The sequence below is a fragment of the Ctenocephalides felis genome, unplaced genomic scaffold, assembly GCF_003426905.1.
Source record: "Ctenocephalides felis isolate EL2017-DRISC unplaced genomic scaffold, ASM342690v1 CF-g0.4_SCAFFOLD_01170, whole genome shotgun sequence".
Lineage (NCBI taxonomy): Eukaryota > Metazoa > Arthropoda > Insecta > Siphonaptera > Pulicidae > Ctenocephalides > Ctenocephalides felis.
In genome coordinates, this window is record NW_020537324.1 from 79,281,152 (window position 1) to 79,308,766 (window position 27,615).

The window sequence follows — 27,615 nt, forward strand, 5'->3', positions numbered from 1 at the left end:
TACTACACACAAACAATTCAACAATAATTCAAAAAAAAAAAATTAATAATTAAAACAGCATCAAATATTTTTTTTAACATAACAACCATAAAAAAAAACTATCAAATATAAAAATTAAATTTCTAATCCCATTTCACTATTGGCAGTATGAGCCGTATCGACCTTGATGTCAGTGGGCTCGACTGATTACAATTAGATCGGGGTGACTAAGTCCGCTCTAATTGAAAATCACCAAAGACATCCTGATCAATTCAAATGCCTATCGAAAATCGGTGTCACCAAGAGCTTTCGCACTGAATTATATACAAGCTATCCAGGCGGTGGTGATCGACCCTAACAAAAATTTGCCACAATTCAAATCCTGTAAGCCGTTGTTTTCGACGCATTCCCAAACAAATATTCGGCACCTCATATGCACGGAGGCGAATAACTCCGCAATTCTCAAAACTGCTCTAAAATTTTGAGATAAAAAAAATCATAATAAATACTCTAACGCAATAGCGCAAACAAAAACTAAACTGAAAAGAAATTCGCTCGTATTGTTACAAACCGCCACATGTATTCGAAAATGATTGTAAATCCCTGACTCAACAAAAAAAACATATATATATATATATATACAAAGGCATCTTCCCTAATTTTAAAATCTTTTTTACATTACACTTAAAACTATCTACGCACACTCAAACATCTAGTACTTAAACCAAGAAAAAAAAAAAAAGCTTTTAGCCTGCGTTGACATATAGAGACCATAAGATCGCAACACGAGAACGATGTCTGGACATTTTCGAACTCACATATACTAGCCACCCGCGTTGTGGCGCCTTAAAAACGTAGGGATGAATGTTACACCAAAAAGAGACATAAATATTATCTTGCTGCGTACTTAAATGTATGATTTGAAATCGAATTCTAAGAGAAAAGGACTTCAACGATATCTTACTCTTGCAATATGATATTTAAAATAACTTTCTTTTAAAATATTTACGACTATAATAAAAAAAAAAAAAAAAAAATAAACTCTACTCACAAGAACGATTTCCATGAAAAACAACTTAACTGTATAACATAACTTAATGTATCTGGCAATCATCATAGATTTTATAAAAAAAAAAAAACAAATTATTTATGTATTGGTGTTTACGAAAATGATTATGAATAACACAATACACTAAACAATTTCAATAATGTTCGTAATAAACAAAAATTCTAAATCTGTATAGAACAATATTTTTCTATACACTAATTATAATAATTTCGAATTTAAAATTTATATTCTAATAATCTTAATTTAAATGATGGTAATTATAATTAACCTAGGAAACACGTATCTAATAGTACACGAACAAAAGCCTTTCCCAAAAAATCGAAATAAAAACAAACCGCGCGACTGAACAAAAAGAAACATTAACGAACAAAAATACAAATACAATAAATAGATTCAGCATTTCAAAAATTATTATAAAACAACTTTAAATTTACAAATTAAATAGATTTTCAAAATCCACAAATCAAAATTCTAACAATTACTTGAACTACTTGATTATTCGTTTTTGCGCCAACCAATTTCGCAAATTACGTTTACATTAACCCCAACATACATAGAAAACCCCTTTGATCACACAACAACATTTCAATTTATATATACCGCTAAACATTATTTCAAATTGCACTATGTTTTCATAATTTTAAGTGTTCCAACAATCTTCTGTACACTCAACTATGATAACCAAGAGTTCAACAAATTTCATAAATATCAATTTAATAATAACGCGTAATCAAGAAATGCCGAATCTTCGCGAAAAAACAAATCGAAACCCGAAATTGATCAATAACAAAATAACAAAAAAAAAATAAAACGAGGAAACTGTAAACTTACACGCAAGGAAATATAACCGCGAATGAACCAACAATAAAATTGTTTTACCGAGATCGTAATAATGCCGTCGATGGTGGATCAAATGATTACCAAAACAAATTAATACTTTTTAATCATTTGATCGTTAAACCAACGAAAAGCATGCCCGGCGCCTCCACCATTTGTTACGGATTCCTTTTATTTGTTACGAATTCCTTTTAATTCTTTCATTTATAATCCTTATTTTATTGTTAGTCAGTTAAACTCACTGTTACCTTTTATCGCGTACTGCTGAAAGATTATTTAAATTTACAACTACAAGTAATGAGAGGCGTTTGTTCGTAACTTAACTAAACAATATTCTATATTTATATATTTACATACTTATTCCCTACTTAATCAATCTGAACTCTACAACTTAAATCTAAACTTATCTCTGTACCCACGGCGCAACCAGTGTCCATCACATGTCCATACATCGGGATCCCGATTCGCATCACACTAATCACATTTCATAATTACACCAAGTCTATCTTCGGTTTGGGGCAGCTTCCGATACGCTGCCCCCCCTATAACATTATTTTAACTTACATTATCACCAACATAAATTTGATAAAACATTGCGCGCACTGCACCGCGCTCATCCCTTCGACTTATATTTAAGAACGGTATCTTTCGACCCGACACCCCTGAGGGCCTATGACCGACTCCTTTGACTGTTAAATGCAGACGACCACCCTCAGCCTGCGGACACATTCCTCATCAGGGACATGGTTTACACGCATAGGGAGAGGGGTAGTAATGTGTTATTTTACATCCGTGTGTGGGTCCTCACTCACACATTCGTAACAATATATATGCCAGCCAAAATTTTACTTCTCGTGAAAGTTTTTCTAAAAATGGCTGCACCGATTTAAAAATTTTAGGTTCGTTAGTTTTGCACGTTGATTGGCCGAGCCGTTTCTTTATAGTCAGTAGATAAGCAAAAATGTTTTGTCAAACCCTTTTGACGAAAATATTAAAGTTATTTTGAAAATTCGAAATATAACAGTCTGATAAATATTCGTACCACCGAGTGGCATTTTAAAGAGCTTTACAGGACGCATTGTGTGTACCACAACCTTGTAATTTGGACATGACATACTCTAAAGTGTCTATTATGATGACAAATACTAAAATTGATAAGTTTCCTAAGAACTTTTTGAATTAAAAACGATTTTATCAAAAGATGCCATATTTCAGTATGCTTATAAACGTTAAACTATAGACGAAATGACTCTCGAAGGATTAATATATTAAAGAGCTCTACAGGACGAACCGTTTGTACTACAACCTTGTAATTTGGACATGTCATACCCTAAAATGTCTATTATCATAACAAATACTAAAATTGATAAGTCTCCTAACAATGTTTTGAATTAAATGCAATTTTATCTGTAGATGTTACATGCAAAGTGTGCTTTAAAACGTATTAGAATTAGTATTTTCAAAGAGCTCTACAGGCCGCACCGTTTGTACTACAACCTTGTAAATTGGATATGTCATAACCTACAGTGTCTATTATAATAACAAATACTAATATTCATAGGTTTTCTATCAACTTTTTGAATTAAAAACGATTTTGCCTATGAATATTATATATTAGTACTAATATGCGTGAAATGTCTTTCAGTGAATTAATACTTTCAAAGAGCTCTACAGGACCTACCGCTTGTACTACCACCTTGAAATTCAGATATGTTATACCTCAAAGTGTCTATTATGACAACAAATACTAAAATTGGTAAGTTATCTAACAACTTTTTGAATTAACAAAGACTTTATATATGTATGTATTAATGTAAAGTGTGGCTATGAATGAATGTCTATGAGTGAAATAATTCTCAGAAGATTACTATTTTCAAAGAGCTCTACAGGACGCAGCGCTTATGATACAAACTTGTAATTCAGATATGTTATACCTCAAATTGACTATTATAAGATCAAATACTAAAATTGATGGGTTTTCTCACAAAATTTGGAATTAGAAAAGATTTTATCAATAGATGTCTTATATGTAGAGTGGTGTAGACGATTAATCTATGGGTAAACCGAGTCTCAAAAGATTAATATTTTCAAAAAGCTCTGCAGGACGCACCGCTTGTACTACAACTTTGTAATTCGGATATGTCGTATATCAAAGTGTCTATTATGAAAACAAATACTAAAATCGATAGGTTTTCCAACTGAATTTTGAATTAAAAAATAAGTTTACCATCAATGTCATATATGAGTATATGGTGTAAATGAGTTTCGGAAGATAAGTATTTTCAAAGAATTCTGCAGGACGTACCGTTTGTACTACAATCTTGTAATTTAGATATGTAATTCTTCAAAGTGTCTATTATGACAACAAATACTAAAATCAATAAGTTTTCTAACAACTTTTTGATTTAAAAAATATTTTACCTACGAATGTCATATATGAGTATATGGGAGAAATGACTCCCAGCAGATTAATATTTTCAAAGAGCTCTACAGGACGCACAGTTTGTACTACAACCTTGTAAATAAAATATTTCAAGCTTGAAAGTGTCTATTTTGTCAACAAGTACTAAAATCGGTAGGCTTTCTAACAATTATTTGAACTACAAAATATTTAAATCAGTACTCACCGAGTGACAAATAACACTCCCTAAGTACATTCTGGACATGTCTGCCCCCATTTTCTGAAATAACACAATCCAAAGGTCTCGATAGACACTTGGGACCCATTCCAAAGTCGTTGATGGATTGGAACCACAATTCACAGTAAAGGATTGCCGTGAAGTAAGCAGCATTGCATTTGGCAGCATGTGCGACGTGAAGATAGTTCAGGGAAAGATCACACCTGAAAAAAAATATATATATATAAGGGTGGCCCTTAATATGGACAGTTTCGAATTTGTTTGCTCCCAGGGGCTCAAATGCTTTCGAATTGAAGAAAGAAAATTCTCTGAAAGTTTTAGCTCTTAATATTAACATTTAGATAGTCCGCAATTCAATTAAATAATTTCCCACCTTTGGTATAATTTTGGGATTAGCACGAATTTTTCAAGACTAAGAGTGGCCAAATCCGTTTTAAAACCTTATAATACCTAACATTTTACTAAGCTCCATTTTTATAAATAAGATATATATATATATATATATATATATATATATATATACAGGGCCGGTCCTGCCTTGCATGCGATGCAATTAAATTTATAATATAATATTTATATTTTTTATATAAAATCTAGAATTATTTATTTAAAATCTGAAATACTTAATAAATTATAATAAATAATTTAACTTAACTAGGGATACGGAGGCACAAAAAGCATATTTATTTTGCAATGTGATATCAGTAGAAACAATTAACCGATTAATAATTCTGCAAATTAGTAAATAACAGCTCTGTTTATTGCTTAATCTCCTTATTCAATTTTTTCTTTATTTGAAGTTACCGTTAAATCGAAAAAGAAATTATCTAGTGTTCAATTCCATAAGCGCAAACCTGCGAAAGATTAAATTAATTGTTGGGCATTATTGACGAAAAATTGCGAGCTGATTTAGTTCAATCGGAACTCGTTAAAAATATAAACAAACTATACAAAATGCGAAGCCAGTGCTTAGAAAATGACTTGTTTATTCCGAGAAATTGAATTGTAACTTTTGCTTTTGTTGCAAATGTTTCGCATCTGTTGAACTTTGAATGTTGAAAACATGCGTGGAACAAATATGAAAAATGGAAGCAAAATTTACTTTGGAACGAAAATCTTAAGGCTTGCTTTATACCTAGTGGTGCCCATACTCTAAATTTAATAATTATTAACTATACAGAAATAATACATATCAAATATAACAGGTTTTTTTTCAATGTTGTTCAAGAAATGTGTAAATCCTTTACATTTTTTACTGATTTTTGAACAATAATTCTGAAATACGTTAAAAATTTAACTTTAAAACAACAAACTGATACTCTGAATATGACGGCTCTTACGATATCAATAAGGAGAAGTTTACGACGCAATTTTGGATATTGTAAATGATGAAAAATTAAATTAAATTAAAATTTAAAAAATCCAACATAAAATACGAGTGTTATGTTTGAAAATTAAATGCTAGTTTCTTTAAATATTAACATTGCACATACGTTAAAAATAATTGAAAATTTCAAAATACTTGATTATAATCAACCCCCGAATCGCCTCGATTTTCTAAATAAATTTAAAATCAATATATTTTATACGCTTTTAAATTATATCTATTTTTTTTTGTGCACTAAATCCAGAATAAATAAAAATTAATTTATTCATTTCACTTAATATTTTTGTTAAATTAAAGTTATAGAATTTAAAAAATGCATTTCAGAAATAGTATTTATTATTTTGATATCAAGATCTTTATATCAAAATAATAAATACTATTTCTGAAATGCATTTCTTGAATTCTATAACTTTAATCTAACAAAAATATTAATTCTTTTGCTATGGTAGTCGAACTTACATCCTTAACCAATAATTTGCTACATATTTTATATTACTTAAATGTGAAATTATGACAGGAATTGTTTTATTTATTGATATCGATAATAATAAATAAATTTATAATCAATATATTTTATACCCTTGTAGATTATATCTAATTTTTTGTGTACTAAATCCAGAATAACTAAATAATTTTTAAAAAATATGTAAATATTTATATAATTTTAATGATAAACTGTTAAAACGGTGAAAATTAAAAGGGGAGGGGGGGCGCTAGAAAAAAAGTTGCATGCGGGCGCTAAGGACCCCAGGACCGGCCCTGTATATATATATATATATATATATAAAATATATTAATATTTATTATTCTACTTACTTTTGGTCAAGTCTTAAACATTCTACAACATTCAGCATACATTGAATTGATGCCTTGTTGTTGTAAACAGAATTATCACTTCCATTTCCATTTACCAAAGTTTGGATACTAGAATTTTCAAAATGTTTTTTAAAAAATTCTCTCAAATGATCACATATTACTTTGTTGAAAGCATCATTCTGAAACTCGGTCAACTGTTTTATGAGGGCTGGAAAGATTTTTTCTGTAAACACCAACTGAAATAAAAAATAATTATAATATAAATAAATAAATAAATATATATATATATATATATATATATATATATATATATATAGAAATACGACAGTAGTACTCCGATATACGAGTTTTAGGAATATAATTTAAACCAAAACAAAAGAAGGTTGTAGCTAGTAATAATTTAAAAATTTATAAATACATATTCAAGTTTATTAATAATGCTAAGATTAATTTATAAGTTAATCATTTAATAAGACTTTGTATTAAACAATTGTAAGAATGGCATCTGGCCAAATGATGCCAAAAGCCAATAAAAAAAATAAAACTAGTTACAAGTAGAATTCTGTCTTAAGGCAATTAGGGCATCGTGCCTTAAGGCAAATTGCTGGAACTTCCCGTACCGCAATTCAAAATTCGAGTAATTAAAAATAAAAATAATAATCAATAAAAGTTTATCAATGATTTGAAACTTTTAATAGAATTTCGAACCATATTAAATCATTCTGTCTTAAATCATTTATTTTGAAATATTTTGGAAATTCGGAACTTTTTTTCTAAGCAATCGTACTGCTGCATAAAGACAAAATATCGAACGCGTAAATATTGGTACGGAACCCATAGCAATGTAAACAAAATTTTTATTTATTGTTAAAATCTCTATAAATTATCTAATTATTTGATGTGAATATGTCTAATGTTTATTTTTGACCGCCAAATGGCTCATTTTTTTACTTTTTCCTCCATATCTCCGAAGTCATTGCACCTGCCTCTCTAAGAATTTGAACAGTTCTTCACTCAGTTAATACAAATAAAATGTTTTTTGAATTATTCAAATCGGACGATCCGTTCTCTTAAAAACGGAGTTACCGTTTTTGGCACTTTTATCCCCGTATCTTTGGAACGGCTAGACCTGCCTTCGCCAAAAACTAATCAGCACGTATCCTTATCAATACAAATCGAATGTTTTTTGAATTATTCAAATCGCTTCATTCGTCTTCTCGAAATCGTCGACGAAAATTTGTATCCGCACACACACACGCACACGTACACACACACATACATCCATTTTTTCTCTGAAACGTAAAGATATATAAAAATTTTTATTTTCGATTTTTTTGCGATTACTGTAACTTGCCCTACGGGAAGTTAAAAAATTGTTTCGTGACCATGCTGGTATGTCCAATCCCTCGCACAATAAATGATAAAAATTATTCTTACTATAAACGTAAATAATACTTTATAAATCTACAAAAAGCAAAAAAAACTATGTACACCTATACCCCGTTTTACACGGTAAATACATTCCAGAAAAAACGTGTAATTTCATAAAACAGCCAAAATATTTTTTTGTAACAAAATTTTTCATATGTTTCAGTTCGTGTCTCAACTCATGCTCGTAAGTCAAAGCAACAAATCGCTCCATTACCGGGGCACCACTGAATATTTGCATTACTTACCTTCCGTTTGCATATAGGTATCAACTTCCTCAAAAACGACTCCTCTGGAAACCCTTCCAAAATCCTCGTCGTCAACCTGGTCAACCAACCCTTGTGATCACAGTTATCTCTCGGTGTCCAAACGTCAGCAACATCAACATTCTTTTTAAAATCATCTTCACTCAACACATAACTACTAAGCATATTCTTCAAATTGTTTTGAATAAACGGTCTATATTCCAAAATCTGTTCAACATCACCCTGTCGTTTCTGCAGCTTCAACCATTCGAAACCTTCCTTGGATTTGAAAATGCTGTACAAGACTTTTGAGGTATCGTGGACCACTTGGATATCTGTATCGATTAACAGTAGTATCGATTCTTTTAAGACAATGTTGAGTAAAGTTTGTTTGAAGTTGGTGAAGGAAGATTCGCTGGTTAGGATCATTGTTGTCAGATCCACAGGTCCAAGTTCGCCTAAACATTTGGATGCTTCCAAACATACTGATTTGTCTTTGGAGCATATCAAAGTCAGTAAGGAGCATATAAGTTTGTGGACGAGGCTGCATTCGCAGTCTTCTGAAAACCCGCGCATCGTCTGCAAGTCTTTTAAAATCGACACCCATTTTTTTCTTGTTGGCGGTCAAAACTTTCCGTAAGTTCCTCAACAGTTCAACGTGTACTTTGAGCTCTTTTGAGTTTGTGGTTTGTATGAAAAAATCAAGTTCATCCCTCAACGATTTGTCTTTGGGCATCCCTTTGAGGGATTCTAACATTCTACAAAGTTCCAAAAACTTTGGCTCCGTAGGCAAAGGATCCAAATGGTGTATAAACACTTTCAAACCAACATACTGATCAACCAGCAACATTTTTAAATAAACCAAACAATCTTCTTCAATCCTGGTTTCGCACAAGGACACCATGGTGCCGACCACGAACTTCAAATACTTCCCGAAAATACTCGAGTGTTCCACCAGAACCACTTCAGTAAACTTCGACAAATACTTGAGCACAACTTGTTGTATTTTATAATCCTCGTTGTTAAGTATTAAATTTATTAAACTGTGCGTTATGTCTCGTATCAAATACACTTCCATGTTTCCCAAATCTGAATTGGTTTTTAGTTCGTCGTTTATCAAATCCAAAAATATGGTGTAATGGTGAAACCTTAGAAGTTTCTCTTGGGTCGATAGAGATTTGTAGATTTTTTGTACGGTTGACGTGAGTAGGGTTTGCAGTTTGCTCGGATTTTCTGTGCAGATGCTGATCATGAATGACGATTTGGATTTCTGTAAATATAATACATACATATATATATATATATATATATATATATATATATATTATTATATATATATATATATATATATATATATATACCAAGTGTTACGATGTTGGTTCGCGATGGACGCCCAAACTACTGAACCGATTTTGAATTTTATTGGCTCAACGTGTGCATATATATCCAACTTAGGTTATAGGAAATTTTGAAAAGTAAATTTGAAATATAAATATATAATTTTTATAAATTTCTAAAAATTTTGACAGAAAATGGCCAAAAAAAAAACAAAACACTAAAATGACAAATGTCAAAATTTATGGAAAATTCGAGAAAAAAAGATTTATGATTTTTGAAAAAGAAATTTGACAGTTCAAAAAATATAATTCAAAAACATGTACATATATAGATATATTCAACATTTATATCCAAATTAGATGAAATGCTATATTCAAAATCACTGTTTATAGTTTTAAATCTAATTAAAAATCAATGTTTATAAATTTTAATAAATGTTGACATGAAAAACATCAAATTTCATTTATCAATATTTATAAAAATAATTATATAAATAGATTTACAATTTATATTTATTTGATTAGCTTACCAAATTATTTCGGATACCAAAACTTCATCAAAACATTATAGGTCAGAGATCACAATAAAAAAGCGACATATTGAATTTAAAATTAATCATAAACAAAATTTTAACATTTCACAAAAAAAATGTTTAACGACTTCAATAGGAAACAAATAAATTAATTATTCCAAGTTATGTTATAGGCAACATTGCCAAGCAAATTATAGACACAAAACATTATTGTAAAATAAATATTATCATATTATATTAATTTTGGACCAAGAAGGAAATATTTTGACATTTATAAATTTAGTGCATATTGGATATATGAAATTGACATTCACTCTTAAATTAAATGCAAAAGTAAAAAATCTTGGAAAGTATGAAATGTCAAATTAATTTTGAAAATTATTTTTAACTATTTGTCAGAAAGAACATATTTTATTACAAATTCATATCAATATCAAGCACCAAAGTAATAAATAATACTTATTAATGACATTTTATTTATAGACAATATTTAATGAATAGTTTAATTATATTTTTTGACATTTGCTAATTCAAAATAAATTAAAAATAGTTGAAAACAATGTCATAAATCGGATATTTATGGAAAAACATTAAATAAATATATTTATGTTTCACTTGATTTCAAATAAAGAAAAAACTAATTGCTATGCCAAAATAGATAGTATATTCATCTAAAATTATAGTCTAAAAATTACAATTTTGATAAATTATCATCCATTATTTTACAGTACGAAAATTGATAAAAAATTAATAAAAGTGCCAAAAAATCAAACATTTTATAGATTTGGACTCGGATTTCTCAGAACTTTATCCATGTTAGTTTCAGGGATAGTATGAATATCAATTTATAGTCGAAAATTTATATGATAAGTGATTAAAAAATTATAGATCACAATAAAAACGCGACATGTTGAATTTAACATTATACATAAACAAAATTCTGACAGTTCAAAAAAAAAAGAATTTTTAGCGACTTCAATAAGAAACAAATAAATTAATTATTCCAAGTTATGTTATAGGCAATATTGGCAATCAAATTATAGATATAAATTATATCATATTATATTAAATTTCGACCAAAAAAGAAATATTTTGGCATTTAAAAATTAAGTGCATATTGGATATATGAAATTGACATTCCATATTTTTAAATTAAAAAATCTTATATTTATATAAAGTATTATATATTCAGATAACGGTACTGCGTCGATTCAGACTAAAATCTAATTTATTCATTGATTAAAAAAAATATTTCACTATTTGACACAAATAAAATTAAAATAAACAAAACACTATGATGCGTTCGAATTAATTATCGAAATGTAAAGAAAATTGTGTAATAAAAATATAACATTATTATTAATATATCACGTATATTATAAGAACTTCTGCAAAGCGGCAAAATAATTTTGATGGCGAAACAGCGTTTGCCGGGTCAGCTAGTATATACATATATATATATATATATATATATATATATAATTAAGTAAAACATTACTCACATAAACCTTATCGAGTGCCCTAACAACCTGCTCCCTCGTCAACACAGGACACTGCAGCTCCGGCAAAGCCTCGACCTTCCCAAAACTCTTATTATAATCACTGGTATCAAAAACATGTCCAACAAGTTCACCAACGACTTCATCACAAACATTCTGTATCTCACTCGACAAACGTTTCCCATCATGATCATAAGCCACGGACAGAACATCTGACACAGCCTCGATCCTCGAGTCTTCCAATTCTTGATAAATTAATAATAGTGTAACGATTTGTACCAGATTTGCTTTGGCAACTGTTTCTTTGTCTTTGCCAATTTTTGTGCAGAAGGCGTCCAAAGTGTTTCCGCTGAGTACGGGACCTATCATGATATGTTGGCATTGTTGCAGGAAGTCTTTGGTTGAGTGAATGTCCAGGATTGTTTTGGGGAATTGGGAGAAATCGCTTTTCCAGTTGCTCAGAATGTAGGGCATGTATTCTTGCAGGAGTTGGTGTTTGGTGATTGATAATTGTTGGGCGATTAGGTTTATTGTATCGCAAAGGATATCTGCAAAAAAAAAAGAGTGCGCCTAAGGTTCACACGCGATTGAAGTAAAACTTATGTTTGCTACTGTACAAGATGGCATTTAAGTGAAAATAAATACATTATAAAACAATTTTGAATAGTGTTCATTAGTAATATGGTAACACTCTCCTGATGCACACATTTATTAGTGTCGTCAACCATTATACACTACTAGTGTAAAAATTCGAAAATGTCCATATTAAGGACCACCCTAGTGTAAACACTAGGGTGGTCCTTAATATGGACATTTTCGAATTTCCTTGCTCCCAAAGACTCAAATGGTTCTAAATTGATAAAAAGCAATTTTCTGAAAGTTTTAGCTCTTAATATTAACGTTTAGATAGAGCGCAATTCAATCAAAGTTTTGTATGGAAATAGCATGAAAATATTTTCAAAAATTTTGCAGAGCGTCGAATTTTCAATAAAAAGTGACATGAATTTTCACTTTTAATTTATTTGTCGCTAAGTTATACCTAAAAATTTCTTAATTTTTCAAAAAAAATTCCATGCTGTTTCCATACAAAACTTTGGTTGAATTGCGCTCTCTCTAAAAGTTAATATTAAGAGCTAAAACTTTCAGAGAATTGCTTTTTATCAATTTGGAACCATTTGAGCCCTTGGAAGCAAGGAAATTCGAAAATGTCCATAGTAAGGACCACCCTATTATACACATTTATATAATGATAAATTAGAAATTATAATTTTTATAATGGCATTAAAAATATGTTCACCTAAGTCTGTTTTTACACGGTAGATTGGTTCCAGAAGAAGCCGTGTAAAAAAAAAAACGTGTAAAAAAAGACATTGATCTTATACAAAAATGGGTGATTTGTTCCTAATCTCTAAAACCTATTAAAATTAGTGAAAAACAAGAATTTTTAGGGTGTTTCCCTAAATTAGTGCTATTCACATTTGCTTTGACCAGTAAAAATTGTTTTGTACGCCCTAAAGGGGAATTTACTGAAATCTTTAAGCTAAGGTTCGCAAACTAACGATACTATAGATGGTTTCAGACTTTTTTCTTTCATAAATACTTTTTTGTGATATGAACATACTTCGCAAAAATTAAATTTGACAAAAAAATTTAAGTACATAAAATTTCAAATCGTGCTAAACGGAATAAAATCGTGTAAAAAACGTTCAATTTTCAAACCGTGTTATATCAAAACCGTGTACAAAAGAACCGTGTAAAAACAGACTTAGGTGTATAATATTTAAAACAATAATGTAATTAAAGTCTTACTTCAAATACGACATGATCGGTTTGTCATTGTAATTTGCATTTAGGACTTGTACCTTTATATGAGAAATGAATTAATTGCTGATTAATAAATTCTACAATATTCGTTCACACGATTATGTTAAACAACGCCTAAACGAATATTGTTTTCACAATTTCACTCAAAATTTTATTATTCTTTTTTTAGGTTTATTATTATGTTCGCCCAAAAAGTCCAAACGAAATCTCAGGTTCATATTTGAAGAGCAAATATTTAGCAGAACGCAAAACCGAATTGCCCAATGAAATTCTAAGGATCGAACGTTATAAACCGGAGATATCAGGATTATCAGTGGTAAATAATTCAATTAATAATGATATGATATACGAGTTATCTATAATAAGCATCTACCTCGAAGTAGATAGTAAAAATTCAGCCAGAATCTAATATTATTCTAGCAAGAAGGCAGTAAGATTGCAAAAAAGCAACCAGGTAATATACAAAAATTCCAATAAGAACTTCAAAGGATTTTTCGGGGTCTAATAAGAATTTCGCGAGAATAGAATATATATCAGATTCTTATTAGGCTGTGTTTAGAATCTTCTCATATTATTATTACCAAAAGAATTTTTAACTTCCCGTAGGGTAAGTTATTGTAATGGGCCGAAAATCGGAATTGAAAATTTTTACATTTCTCGACGTTTTGAAGGTTTCTGAACGTTTTGGCATACCTCAGAAAAAATGGATGTGTGTGTGTGTGTGTGTGTGTGTATGTATGTATGTGTGGATACAAATTTCCAGTCGCGTTTTAGGGCGCACGGATCAACCGATTTGAATGGTTCAAAAAACATTCGATTCCTATTGATTGGGAAAAGAGCTGATTAGTTTTTGGCAAAGGCAGGTCCAGCCGTTTCGGAGATACGGAGCAAAGAGTGCAAAAAATAGAAATCGAATTTTTGAGCGAACGGAGTATCCGATTTGAATGATCTAAAAAACATTCAATTAGTAATGATTGGGAGAAGTGTTTATTAGTTTTTGGCAAAGGCAGGCCCAGCCATTTCGAAGATACGGAGCTAAATATGTAAAAAATGGCAGTTTTTGAGAGAACTAAGCGTCCGATTTAAATGATTCAAAGAACTTTCTGCTTGTCTTAACAAAATAATTGATTTTGGAAAAAAAAATTTTGTTCCAATTTTTTTTTTTTTTTTTTTTTTTTAGTATTTTGTATATCGAAAATATTTCAGATTTTATTTTTATTCTGACTATAGTTCTAATATACTTTAGAAATAATTTCAACTCTGCAATTCGGTTTATATAATTCTTATAAATATTAGACAATGTTACTATATTTATAATAATCTATTTGAAAACATTCAATATTCCTCGAACATTTCGTTACGGTGCGGGAAGTTCCAGCAATTTGCCTCAAGGCACGATGCCATAATTGCCTCAAGACAGAATTCCACTTACAGCTAGTTTTTTTTTAATTTCAATAATTATTACAACTGTTAAATAATTAACATCTAGTAATATTGATAAATAATAACATAAATTTAAATAAATAAGAGAGCAAAGGATAGAATTTACATAAAAATATCCGTAGTATGATGATTTAATATAAAATAAAAGCAAATAATAATAAAAATAAAATTAATAAATAATATAAATAAAATAAGAAGAATAATTGCAGAATAATATTAGTCTCTTATCAGAAATCTTGTCAGAATCATATTGAATTCTGGCAAGATTTATATTAGATTCTAGCTTGATTAATATTAGATTCCAAGCCGATTCCCAGTAGATTCCCAGCTTTTTACGATACTAAAATAAAATTCTAACTAAGTTCCTAACAGTTTGACTTGATTATCATTATAATCAAACTTAATCCCTATTAAGTTACTACTTGAATCTATCTTGACTCGACTAAAAATCTATTTAGTATTTTAACTTCTCGCAGGGCAAGTTATAGTAATCGCCAAAAAAAATCGAAAATGAAAATTTTTGTATATCTTCACGTTTCAAAACCTTCTGAACATTTTGGCATACCTTAGAAAAAATGGATGTATGTGTGTGTGTGTGCGTGTATGTGCGTGTGTTCGGATACAAATTTTCGTCGACGATTTCTGGAACACGGATGAAGCGATTTGAATAATTCAAAAAACATTCGATTCGTATTGATAAGGAGACACTGATTAGTTTTTGGCAAAGGCAGGTCTAGCCGTTCCGAAGATATGGGGCAAAAAGTGCCAAAAACGGTAACTCAGTTTTTAAGAGAACGAAGCGTCCGATTTTAAAAATTGAAAAAACATTTTACTTGTATTAACAAGATGAAGAACTGATCAAATTTTCATGGAGGCAGGTCTAGCGGTTTCGGAGATCTAAAGAAAAAAGTAAAAAAATATGCCATTGGGCGGTCAAAAATGATCAATAAATTATCAGATATTTTACAACATTAAATTATCAGATATATTATAGATATTTTAACAATAAGTATAAATTTTGTTTACATTCCTATGGGTTCCGTACCAATGTTTATCCGTTAGACGGCGACGCGGCGCTTACGCGCTTCGATATTTCGTCTCTATTGTTTGTAAGTACGATTGCTTTGAAAAAATGTTCTGAATTTCCAAGATATTTCAGAATAAATTTTTCTTCAAAAATTCTTTTTTTTTCCAAAAAAAGAAAATTTTTGTTAAAAATTTATAGTTTCTCAAAAATCTAATTTTTTCAGAGTAAATTTTTTTCAAAAATGTTAATCTTTCAAAAAAAATAATTTTTGGTTTAAAGATTTATAGAAACTACGAATAATATAGAAAAATTTCTAATCAATAAACTTACGTTTAGTACATAGCACAAATGTTTATTTTGTTTTATTATTTTCAAGGAAATATTCTTCTGACTCAGGCATTTTTCATTAAATCAAGATTTGTACTACGATGTAAATTTAAAATCATAATTGACCCGTAAAGAAAGGATATCATTGCAAGCGAATGATGAAGAGTTCGGGCGTAACGGACTTCCGTTGCATTTGTACGGATTTACACCCTAGTCGCGCCTAAAGAAGTTTCACTTCAAAAATAAAAATTATTTTACCTGTATCAATATTCTTCTCGACCTTCATCTCCAACAAAAACAGCATCACCCGAGGTCTATATTTAGCATTGACAGCTCCAATACCGGCAAGTACATGCAAATCGGTCAATATTTTCGTCTCTCGTTTATCAATTGACACTAATTCGTTCTCCGAATCAGAAACTGCCAAATCCTCCTTCAGAGTTGCACAAATATCTCGAAACAGTTCATCAGTTAGTTTTAGATATTTATCGTGGTCGGATATTTGTCGAGATTGCAAATCGAACAGTTTTGAAAAACATTTGGCGACCTCGAGTCTTATGGAGAAAAATCGCTTTTTAAGAACTGAACAATGCGGAAGAAGAGAGGAGTCCCGTTTTGCATTCTTGACCAGGAGGACGAGGAATCGACCTGAAAATAATAATAACTAGGTAAGGCATAAACTTCAGTAAGCTTTGTCAAAAATTTTATTTTTGGCTATTTTCAGCGATATAGATTGAATCACAAGCGGAACAATTTATTTATTTATTTATTAACTTCCCGTAGGGTAAGTTATTGTAATGGGCCGAAAATCGGAATTGAAAATTTTTACATTTCTCGACGTTTTGAAGGTTTCTGAACGTTTTGGCATACCTCAGAAAAAATGGATGTGTGTGTGTGTGTGTGTGTATGTGTGTGTGTGTATGTATGTATGGATACAAATTTCCAGTCACGTTTTAGGGCGCACGGATCAACCGATGTGAATGGTTCAAAAAACATTCGATTCCTATTGATAGGGAAAAGAGCTGATTAGTTTTTGGCAAAGGCAGGTCCAGCCGTTTCGGAGATACGGAGCAAAGAGTGCAGAAAATAGAAATCGAATTTTTGAGAGAACGGAGTATCCGATTTGAATGATCTAAAAAACATTCAATTAGTAATGATTGGGAGAAGTGTTTATCAGTTTTTGGCAAAGGCAGGCGCAGCCATTTCGAAGATACGGAGCTAAATACGTAAAAAATGGCTGTTTTTGAAAAAACTAAGCGTCCGATTTAAATGATTCAAAGAAATTTCTGCTTGTCTTAACAAAATAATTGATTTTAGAAAAAAAAAATTTGTACCATTTTTTTTTTTTTTTTTTTTTTTTTTTAGTTTTTTGTATATCGAAAATATTTCAGATTTTATTTCTAATTCTGACTATAGTTCTAATATACTTTACAAATAATTTCAACTCTGCAATTCAGTTTATATAATTCTCATAAATATTAGACAATGTTACAATATTTATAATAATCTATTTGAAAACATTCAGTATTTCTCGAACATTTCGTTACGGTACGGGAAGTTCCAGCAATTTGCCTTTGTTTGCATTCCTATGGGTTCCCTACCAATGTTTATTCGTTAGACGGCGACGCGGCGCTTACGCGCTTTGACATTTCGTCTCTATGCAGTGAAAGCAGTACGATTGCTTTGAAAAAAAGTTCAGAATTTCCAAAATATGTCAAAATAAAGAAAAAAATTTTTTTTCAAAAAAAAAAAAATTAAAAAAAAAATATTTTTTTTAAAAATTTTTTTTTTCAAAAAAAGTAATTTTTTGTCCAATTTGTAGTTTCTCAAAAATCTTATTTTTTCAAAGTAATTTTTTTTCAAAAATGTTGATCGTTTTTAAAAAAATAATAATTTTTAGTACGGGAAGTTCCAGCAATTTGCCTTAAAGCACGATGCCCTAATTGCCTTAAGACAGAATTCCACTTACAGCTAGTTTATGGCTATTTTTAGCGATATAGATTGAAGGGTTTTTGCCTTTGTAAAAATAGTATTAGCAGTTGTGTAAATTATTATTTTCCTCACCTCTGCCAAAGTTTTCATACAATCCATCAACTCGATAGTGACCCACGGTCCATAATTATTTTTCCAGCACTGTATAATAAACGACGACAGCATAATAACCACATTATTCTTCGTCGAACCAGCCTCCAGCGCACTAACAGATGGCAGCAGCTTTTTCAGCAGGTTCAAAATCACAAAACTGGCCTCCGAATTCTTAAAATGGCTCTTACACATTCTTTGCAAATGACCAAAAATCCAATCGAAACATTGTCTTGGTAATTGTAACTGGTTAGAAAATATCTTAACAATTTGGGAGTATATAAAAAAATCTAGGCTCAATGTTTGGACGTCCAATTTGATGTCACAGAGGTAACCGAAAGCTTTGTCAAATAAAGGACTGTTTTGTTTTGCAACATGTGCAATTGTGCATAAGCAAAAGCATTTTCCTTGTTCAGTTATTGACAGATCGTTGCATGAATTTAGTATTTGGAATACTGTATTGTTTGCAGATGTGTCAGTGGTTTCAAACATTTCCATTTGATCCGAGGACGAGTCATGCTTTTTGGATTTATCAAAAATTTCAATAGCACTTGATAGAGTTTGTAATAATAATTCGGAACATTGTTGACTGCATAATACATTGCAATCAGTATTTAAAAGCACAATCAAATCTCTCATCAAATTTACTGCATCCTTGAAGTTATCAGTAAATTTCAAAGTTTTAACAACTTTATCGAAAGTTGAAACAAATTCTTGGTATAACATTTTAAAATATTTTACCAATTGACAATTCAGAGTGTTCAATATAAAAATTAGGTGATCCAAAGCTATTTTACAAGTTTTTAACAACAATTTGGAACTTTTTAGTGCTTCTAATAAGTACTCACAGTTACCATTCATCAATGTGTATACATCATTAAAATATATGGACTGGCATACTAATTTTTGTGTCTCCATTATTTTACATGATGGATCTTTTGTGGTCACCAAACAATTCATTTTCAAATTACTAATGTAAGGGCTTTTACTAATATTTTTTATACGTTTTGTTGGATTTGTTGATAATTCATTGTTTGAAATGTATGTGAGTTGCACACAGATTCTTGAGTATATTTTATTTGTTATTTTGTTTCTATTAATATCATAATTGGTGTTTGATCGCAAATCTGGTAAAAGCCATTTTAGAATTGAACAAGTGTCGAGAGCGCATTCTGAAATTAAAATCCAAGTATAAAACACTTCATGTGTATTTTGATAACACATTTTAGTACATTTTTTTACAAGAGGTCCTATAAAAGTCTACCGACTTTGAAAATTTTAAATTCATAGTTCAACAAAAGGTCTTAATTAGGGTTTGTCGGTTTTCAAAAACCGGTTTTGAAAACCGGATTTTTGATAAAAATTGAAGAATTCGAAAAAATTCTTTTTTTAATTATTTTATACTTTTATAATTTAAAAAATCGAAAATGAAATTTTTTATTCATCTTTACGCTTCAAAGATTTTTGAACATTTCAGCATACCTTCGAAAAAGTGGATATGTGTGTATCTGTAATCTAAAAATTCTAAAATATAGAAAACCTAAAATTTTAAAATCCTAAAATCTAGGTACCTTAAAAACTAAAATACCTAAAATGTAGAAAACTTAATAATCCTTAAATCTAAAAAACTAAAATCTAAGAATCTTAAAATCTATAAATCATCAAATCTCGAAATCTTTAAAATCTTGAAAACTTAAAATTTAAAACCTAGAAATCCTAAAAGAAAAAGAAAAAATGCTAAAGACTAGAAATCCTAAAATCTTCAAAACCAAAAATCCTAAAATCTAGAAATCCGATAATCTAGAAATCCGATAATCTAGAAATCCTATCATCTAGAAATCCTATAATCTAGAAATCCTATAATCTAGAAATCCTATAATCTAGAAATCCTATAATCTAGAAATCCTATCATCTAGAAATCCTATCATCTAGAAATCCTATCATCTAGAAATCCTATCATCTAGAAATCCATCTAGAAATCCTATCATCTAGAAATCCTATCATCTAGAAATCCTATCATCTAGAAATCCTATCATCTAGAAATCCTTAATCTAGAAATCCTATCATCTAGAAATCCTATCATCTAGAAATCCTATCATCTAGAAATCCTAATCTAGAAATCCTATAATCTAGAAATCCTAAAATCTAGAAATCCTAAAATCTAGAAATCCTACATCTAGAAATCCTACAATCTAGAAATCCTACAATCTAGAAATCCTACAATCTAGAAATCCTACAATCTAGAAATCCTACAATCTAGAAATCCTACAATCTAGAAATCCTACAATCTAGAAATCCTACATCTAGAATCCTACAATCTAGAAATCCTACAATCTAGAAATCCTACAATCTAGAAATCCTACAATCTAGAAATCCTACAATCTAGAAATCCTACAATCTAGAAATCCTACAATCTAGAAATCCTACAATCTAGAAATCCTACAATCTAGAAATCCTACAATCTAGAAATCCTAATCTAGAAATCCTACAATCTAGAAATACAATCTAGAAATCCTACAATCTAGAAATCCTACAATCTAGAAATCCTACAATCTAGAAATCCTACAATCTAGAAATCCTACAATCTAGAAATCCTACAATCTAGAAATCCTACAATCTAGAAATCCTACAATCTAGAAATCCTACAATCTAGAAATCCTACAATCTAGAAATCCTACAATCTAGAAATCCTAAATCTAGAAATCCTACAATCTAGAAATCCTACAATCTAGAAATCTACAATCTAGAAATCCTAACAATCTAGAAATCCTACAATCTAGAAATCCTACAATCTAGAAATCCTACAATCTAGAAATCCTACAATCTAGAAATCCTACAATCTAGAAATCCTACAATCTAGAAATCCTACAATCTAGAAATCCTACAATCTAGAAATCCTACAATCTAGAAATCCTACAATCTAGAAATCCTAAAATCTAGAAATCCTAAAATCTAGAAATCCTAAAATCTAGAAATCCTACAATCTAGAAATCCTACAATCTAGAAATCCTACAATCTAGAAATCCTACAATCTAGAAATCCTACAATCTAGAAATCCTACAATCTAAAATCCTACAATCTAGAAATCCTACAATCTAGAAATCCTACAATCTAGAAATCCTACAATCTAGAAATCTACAATCTAGAAATCCTACAATCTAGAAATCTACAATCTAGAAATCCTACAATCTAGAAATCCTACAATCTAGAAATCCTACAATCTAGAAATCCTACAATCTAGAAATCCTACAATCTAGAAATCCTACAATCTAGAAATCCTACAATCTAGAAATCCTACAATCTAGAAATCCTCAATCTAGAAATCCTACAATCTAGAAATCCTACAATCTAGAAATCCTACATCTAGAAATCCTACAATCTAGAAATCCTACAATCTAGAAATCCTACAATCTAGAAATCCTACAATCTAGAAATCCTACAATCTAGAAATCCTAATCTAGAAATCCTACAATCTAGAATCCTAAAATCTATGAATCCTAAAATCTATGAATCCTAAAATCTATGAATCCTAAAATCTATAAATTCTAAAATTTATGAATCCTAAAATCTATAAATTCTAAAATCTATAAATTCTAAAATCTATAAATTCTAAAATCTATAAATTCTAAAACTAAAAGTTCTAAAATTTAGAAGAAAAACTAAAATTTAGAAAATTTAAGATCCAAAAATCTTCAAATCTAAACTCTTCAAATCTAAAAATCCTATAATCTAGAAATCATCAAATCTAGTAATCCTGAAAATTAAAAAACTAAAATCTAATCTAAGAATCCTAAAATTTAGATAGCCTTAAATCTAGAAAACTTAAAATCTAAAAATCCTAAAATCGGAAATCCTCAAATCTAAAAATCTTCAAAACTAGAAATCCTAAAATCTACAAATCCTAAAATCTATAAATCCTAAAATCTATAAATCCTAAAATCTATAAATTCTAAAATCTATAAATTCTGAAATCTATAAATTCTGAAATCTATAAATTCTAAAATCTATAAATTCTAATATCTATAAATTCTAAAATCTATAAATTCTAAAATCTATAAATTCTAAAATCTATAAATTCTAAAATCTATAAATTCAAATCTAGAAATCCTCAAATCTAGAAATCCTCAAATCTAAAAGTGTGTGTGTGTGTGTGCGGATTTCGGGAACACGGATCAACCGATTTGAATGATTCAAAAAACATTCGATTCCTGCTGATAAGGAGTTTTGAAGATACGGGGCAAAAAGTGCCAAAAATGGTAAATGATTTTTTAAGAGAACGGAGCATCCGATTTGTATGATTCAAAAAACATTTTACTTGTATTGGTGAAATGAACAACTGGTAAAATTTTTGTAAAGGCAGGTCCAGCGTCTCCGGAGATCCAATAAAAAGAGTAAAAAATAATGCCATTTTGCGGTCAAGAATGAACTTTAGACATATGTACATCGTATTATCAGATAATTTATAAAGATCATAATGATGAGTACAATTTTTGTGTACATTTATATGAGTTCCGTAACAATGTTTACAAGTTAGACGACTACGCGGCGCTTACGCGCTTTGATATTTCGACTCCAAATCAGGACAGTTACGATCAATAACATCAACCCGTATCGGCTTGTCGTTGAGTTCTGGGATACCCTGTATGTATATATGTATATATATATATATATATATATTATATTATATATATATATATGAATATTTTATAATCACTTACCTGAGCCATCATTCACCGATATCAAAATCAAAATATCCTCCAGCAATTTCAAGCTTTCATCACTTTAAACAATTTTCCACTAGTATAACACTTTACTAAATCATTTAACAACGTCGATTTCAAAAATTTGTCCATCAAAATTGGTTCGTTTAAACACTTAAGGACGAGTCCATCGACAATTCTACAACATGGACTGACTATCGATTCTTGTTCTCCTAAACCAACATTTCTGCAAGTGGCTTCGAATAATTTAAACCAATTTTCCGCACATTCTACATTGGTGAAGATTTCGAATTCAACTAATGTTTCCACACAATTGCTTAATAAATCGAAGTGATGCGATACTGAACACGAATCCTAAAAGTTTTATAAATAAAAATTCATGAATTATTAACTTCCCATAGGGCAAGTTATAGTAATCGCAAAAAAATCGAAAATGAAAATTTTTATATATCTTTACGTTTCAAAGGTTTCTGAACATTTTGGCATACCTTAGAAAAAATGGATGTATGTGTGTGTGTGTGTGGATACAAATTTCGTCGACGATTTCGGGAACACGGATGAAGCGATTTGAATAATTCAAAAAACATTCGATTCGTATTGATAAGGAGACGTGCTGATTAGTTTTTGGCGAAGGCAGGTCTAGCCGTTCCGAAGATACGGGGCAAAAAGTGCCGAAAACGGTAACTTAGTTTTTAAGAGAACGAAGCGTCCGATTTTAATAATTCAAAAAACATTTTACTTGTATTAACAAGATGAAGACTGAACAAATTTTCATGAGGACAGGTCTAACGGTTTCGGAGATTTAACGATAAAGTAAAAAAAAAATGCCATCTGGCGGTCAAAATGATCATTAGACATATGCACATCAAATTATCGGATATTTTATAGAGATTTCAACAATAAGTATAAATTTTGTTTACATTCCTATGGGTTCCGTACCAATGTTTATTCGTTAGACGGCGACGCGGCGCTTACGCGCTTTGACATTTTGTCTCTATGCAGTTAAAGCAGTACGCCGCTATGAAAAAAGTTCAGATCTTTCAAGATATGCCAAAATAAAAAAAACATTCTTTCAAAAAAAAATTAAAAAAAAAATTTTTTTTTAAATTTAAAAAAAAATTTTTCAAAAAAAAGTAATTTTTTGTCCAATTTATAGTTCTCAAAAATCTCATTTTTTCGAAGTAAATTTTTTTTAAAAATGTCAATCGTTTTTAAAAAAATAATAATTTTGGTACGGGAAGTTCCAGCAATTTGCCTTAAGGCACGATGCCTTAATTGCCTTAAGACAGAATTCCACTTACAGCTAGTATTATATTTATATTATCTGATTTACCTTGACATTAATAAGAAGATCTACAAATGAATTTCCATCGGCGTCGTGCAACTGTTCAGGATATTTATTTACAATGCGACTAAAACTCGAAACCTGCAAAGATAAATTAATTAAAAATTGCAGATATTTAATTGGTGCTGTATTGATGTTATTCAAATGTACCAAATCCAATTAACACTATTATCACAGTATACTAATTCTTGAAAATTGACTAGTCCTTGAGGTAGACACTTTCTTTTAGCTAAACGTTCTTCGGAATCATTTGTGTTTTGTTGCTGTTTCCAAAAAACCTATAATATTAAAATAAATACATAAATATATATATATATATATATATATATATATAATATATATATATATATATATATATATATATATATGTATTGGGCTGCAAAAATATTACAAATATATATATATATATATATATATATATATATATATATGTGTGTGTGTGTGTGTGTATGTATGTATGTATTCATTATCCTACCTGTTTGCAGACATCCACTGCCAATTTAACAAGGTTCTCTGATACACTTTCATTTTTTATCTTTCTCCTCATAAAATTCGATTGCAATGTTTTGATTTCAGTGACAATAACTTTGTATATAGAATCGTAATGAGTTTGATATTCGTTATTTGAACAAGTATTTTTAACAAATGTGTGTAACAAATTAAAAAAAAGTTCCTGAAATTTAAAAATTATATAAAAATGTCAATAAAAATACTGCATACTAAATATGCAAATTAATAAATACACAAATATAATTAAATAGAAATTCTAAAATCTGTAAATCGTGAAATCTAAAAATCCTACTATCTAGAAATCCTAAAATCTAAAAAACTTGAATCTAAAAATTCTCCAATCTAAAATTCTTCTAATCTGACCAGACTTTTTAAGCTTTAGATTTTAGACTTTTAGTCTTAGAAAATTTATGTTTTAGGTTGTTTAGATTGTAGGATTTCTAGATTTTAAGAATTTCTGGATTATAGATTTTTTAGATTTTAGTTTTTTTTTTAGATTTTAGGAATTTCTAGATTATAGATATATCTAGAAATACTAAAATCTAGAAATGCTAATATCTCAAAATCCTAAAATCTCAAAATGCTAAAATCTAGAAATGCTAAAATCTCAAAATCCAAGAATCTCAAAATCCAAGAATCTCAAATCTAGAAATCCTAAAATCTCAAATCTAGAAATCCTAAAATCTAGAATACCCAAATACTGGAAATCCAAAAATTTAAAATATCTATAATCTAGAAATCCTAAAATCTAAATATCCTAAAATCTAGGAATCCTAGAATCTAAAAATCCTAAAATCTAGAATGTTAAAATCTAAAATCCTAAAATCTAGAAATGCTAAAATCTAAAATTCCTGAGATCTAGAAAATCCTAAAATATAGGAATCCTAAAATCTAGAAATGCTAAAATCTAAAAATTCCTAATATATAAAAATCCTAAAATCTAAAAATCTAAAAACCTAAAATCTAGAATACCCAAAATACTGAAATCCAAAAATTTAAAATATCTATAATCTAGAAATCCTAAAATCTAGAAATCCTAAAATCTAGAAATCCTAAAATCTAGAAATCCTAAAATCTAAAAATCCTAAAATCTAGAAATCCTAAAATCTAGAAATCCTAAAATCTAAAATCCAAAATCTAAAAATCCTAAAATCTAGAAATCCTAAAATCTAGAAATCCTAAAACACTAGAAATCCAAAAATTTAAAAATCTATAATCTAGAAATCCTAAAATCTAGAAACCTAAAAATAAAATTCCTAAAATCTAGAAATCCTAAAATCTAGAAATCCTAAAATCTAGAATCCTAAATCTAGAAATCCTAAAATTTAGAAATCCTAAAACACTAGAAATCCAAAAATTTAAAATATCTATAATCTAGAAATCCTAAAATCTAGAAACACTAAAATAAAATTCCTAAAATCTAGAAGATCCTAAAATCTAGGTATCCTAAAATCTAGAAATGCTAAAATCTAAAAATTCCTAATATCTAGAAATCCTAAAACCTAAAAAATAAAATACCCAAAATACTAGAAATCTAAAAATTTAAATATCCATAATCTAGATATCCTAAAATGTAGAAATCCTAGAATCTAAAAATCCTAAAATCTAGAAAAATGCTAAAATCTAAAATTCCTAAGATCTAGAAAATCCTAAAATCTAGAAATCCTAAAATCTAGAAATGCTAAAATCTAAAAGTTTCTAATATCTAGAAGTCCTAAAATCTAAAAACATAAATCCAGAATACCCATATACTAGAAATCCAAAAATTTAAAATATCTATTATCTAGAAATCCTAAAATGTAGAAATCCTAGGATCTAAAAAATCCTAAAATCTAGAAATGCTAAAATTTAAATTCTTAAAATCTAGGAATCCTAAAATCTAGAAATGCTAAAATCTAAAAATTCCTAATATCTAGAAATTCTAAAACCTAAAAACCTAAAATCTAGAATACCAAAATACTAGAAATCCAAAAATTTAAAATATCCATAATCTAGAAATCCTAAAATCTAGAAATTCCTAATGTCTAAAAATTCCTAATATCTAGAAATCCTAAAATCTAGAAATGCCTAAAATCTAGAAATCCTAAATCTAGAAATGCTAAAATCTAGAAATGCTAAAATCTAGAAATGCTAAAATCTAGAAATGCTAAAATCTAGAAATCTAAAATCTAGAAATCCTAAAAATCTAAAAACCTTGAATCTAAAAATCTTTTAAATCTAGATAGAAATTATTCAATAAGTAAATAGTTAAAATTATATAATTGTCAATAAAATATTGTGAATTTTATTCGAATGAAAAAAACAACTACTGAGTAGTTTTTCCAAAATGCCCTTGTAGTATACAATGTCCTTTTGGCCGACTATTGTAAATTCATCAAATTATTGAATGATAATGATAAAAAAAACTAAAAAACGAAAACCTAAAAAAACCTGAAACCTAAAAATTCCTAAAATCTAGAAATCTTAAAATCTAAAAATCCTAAAATCCACAAATCCTATAATGTAAAAAATCTGAAAGAATCTAGAAATTCTAAAATCTGGGTATCTTAAAACCTAAAACGTATAAC

General features: G+C 29.1%; 3 protein-coding genes across 3 annotated transcripts in view; all 3 read right to left on the reverse strand.

The window, feature by feature from the left end:
• LOC113365640 (serine/threonine-protein kinase ATM-like) overlaps positions 1 to 27,615 on the reverse strand; it is a 70,857-nt gene that overhangs the window by 37,338 nt on the left and 5,904 nt on the right.
• LOC113367716 lies at positions 8,519 to 19,111 on the reverse strand. The gene is made up of 4 exons (XM_026609297.1): positions 18,475 to 19,111; positions 16,649 to 17,038; positions 11,773 to 12,317; positions 8,519 to 9,670 (listed from the first exon to the last, which is right to left on the reverse strand). Exons 1-4 carry the CDS (start codon positions 19,109 to 19,111, stop codon positions 8,639 to 8,641), a joined length of 2,604 nt encoding a protein of 867 aa, XP_026465082.1. The 3' UTR covers positions 8,519 to 8,638.
• Positions 19,422 to 27,615, reverse strand: part of LOC113365639 (serine-protein kinase ATM-like) — a 54,605-nt gene continuing 46,411 nt past the window's right edge. Inside the window, exon 9 of the mRNA XM_026607149.1 lies at positions 19,422 to 19,644. Within this exon, the coding sequence (XP_026462934.1) occupies positions 19,615 to 19,644 (30 nt within the window). The 3' untranslated portion in view covers positions 19,422 to 19,614. The remainder of the gene's footprint in view (positions 19,645 to 27,615) is intronic.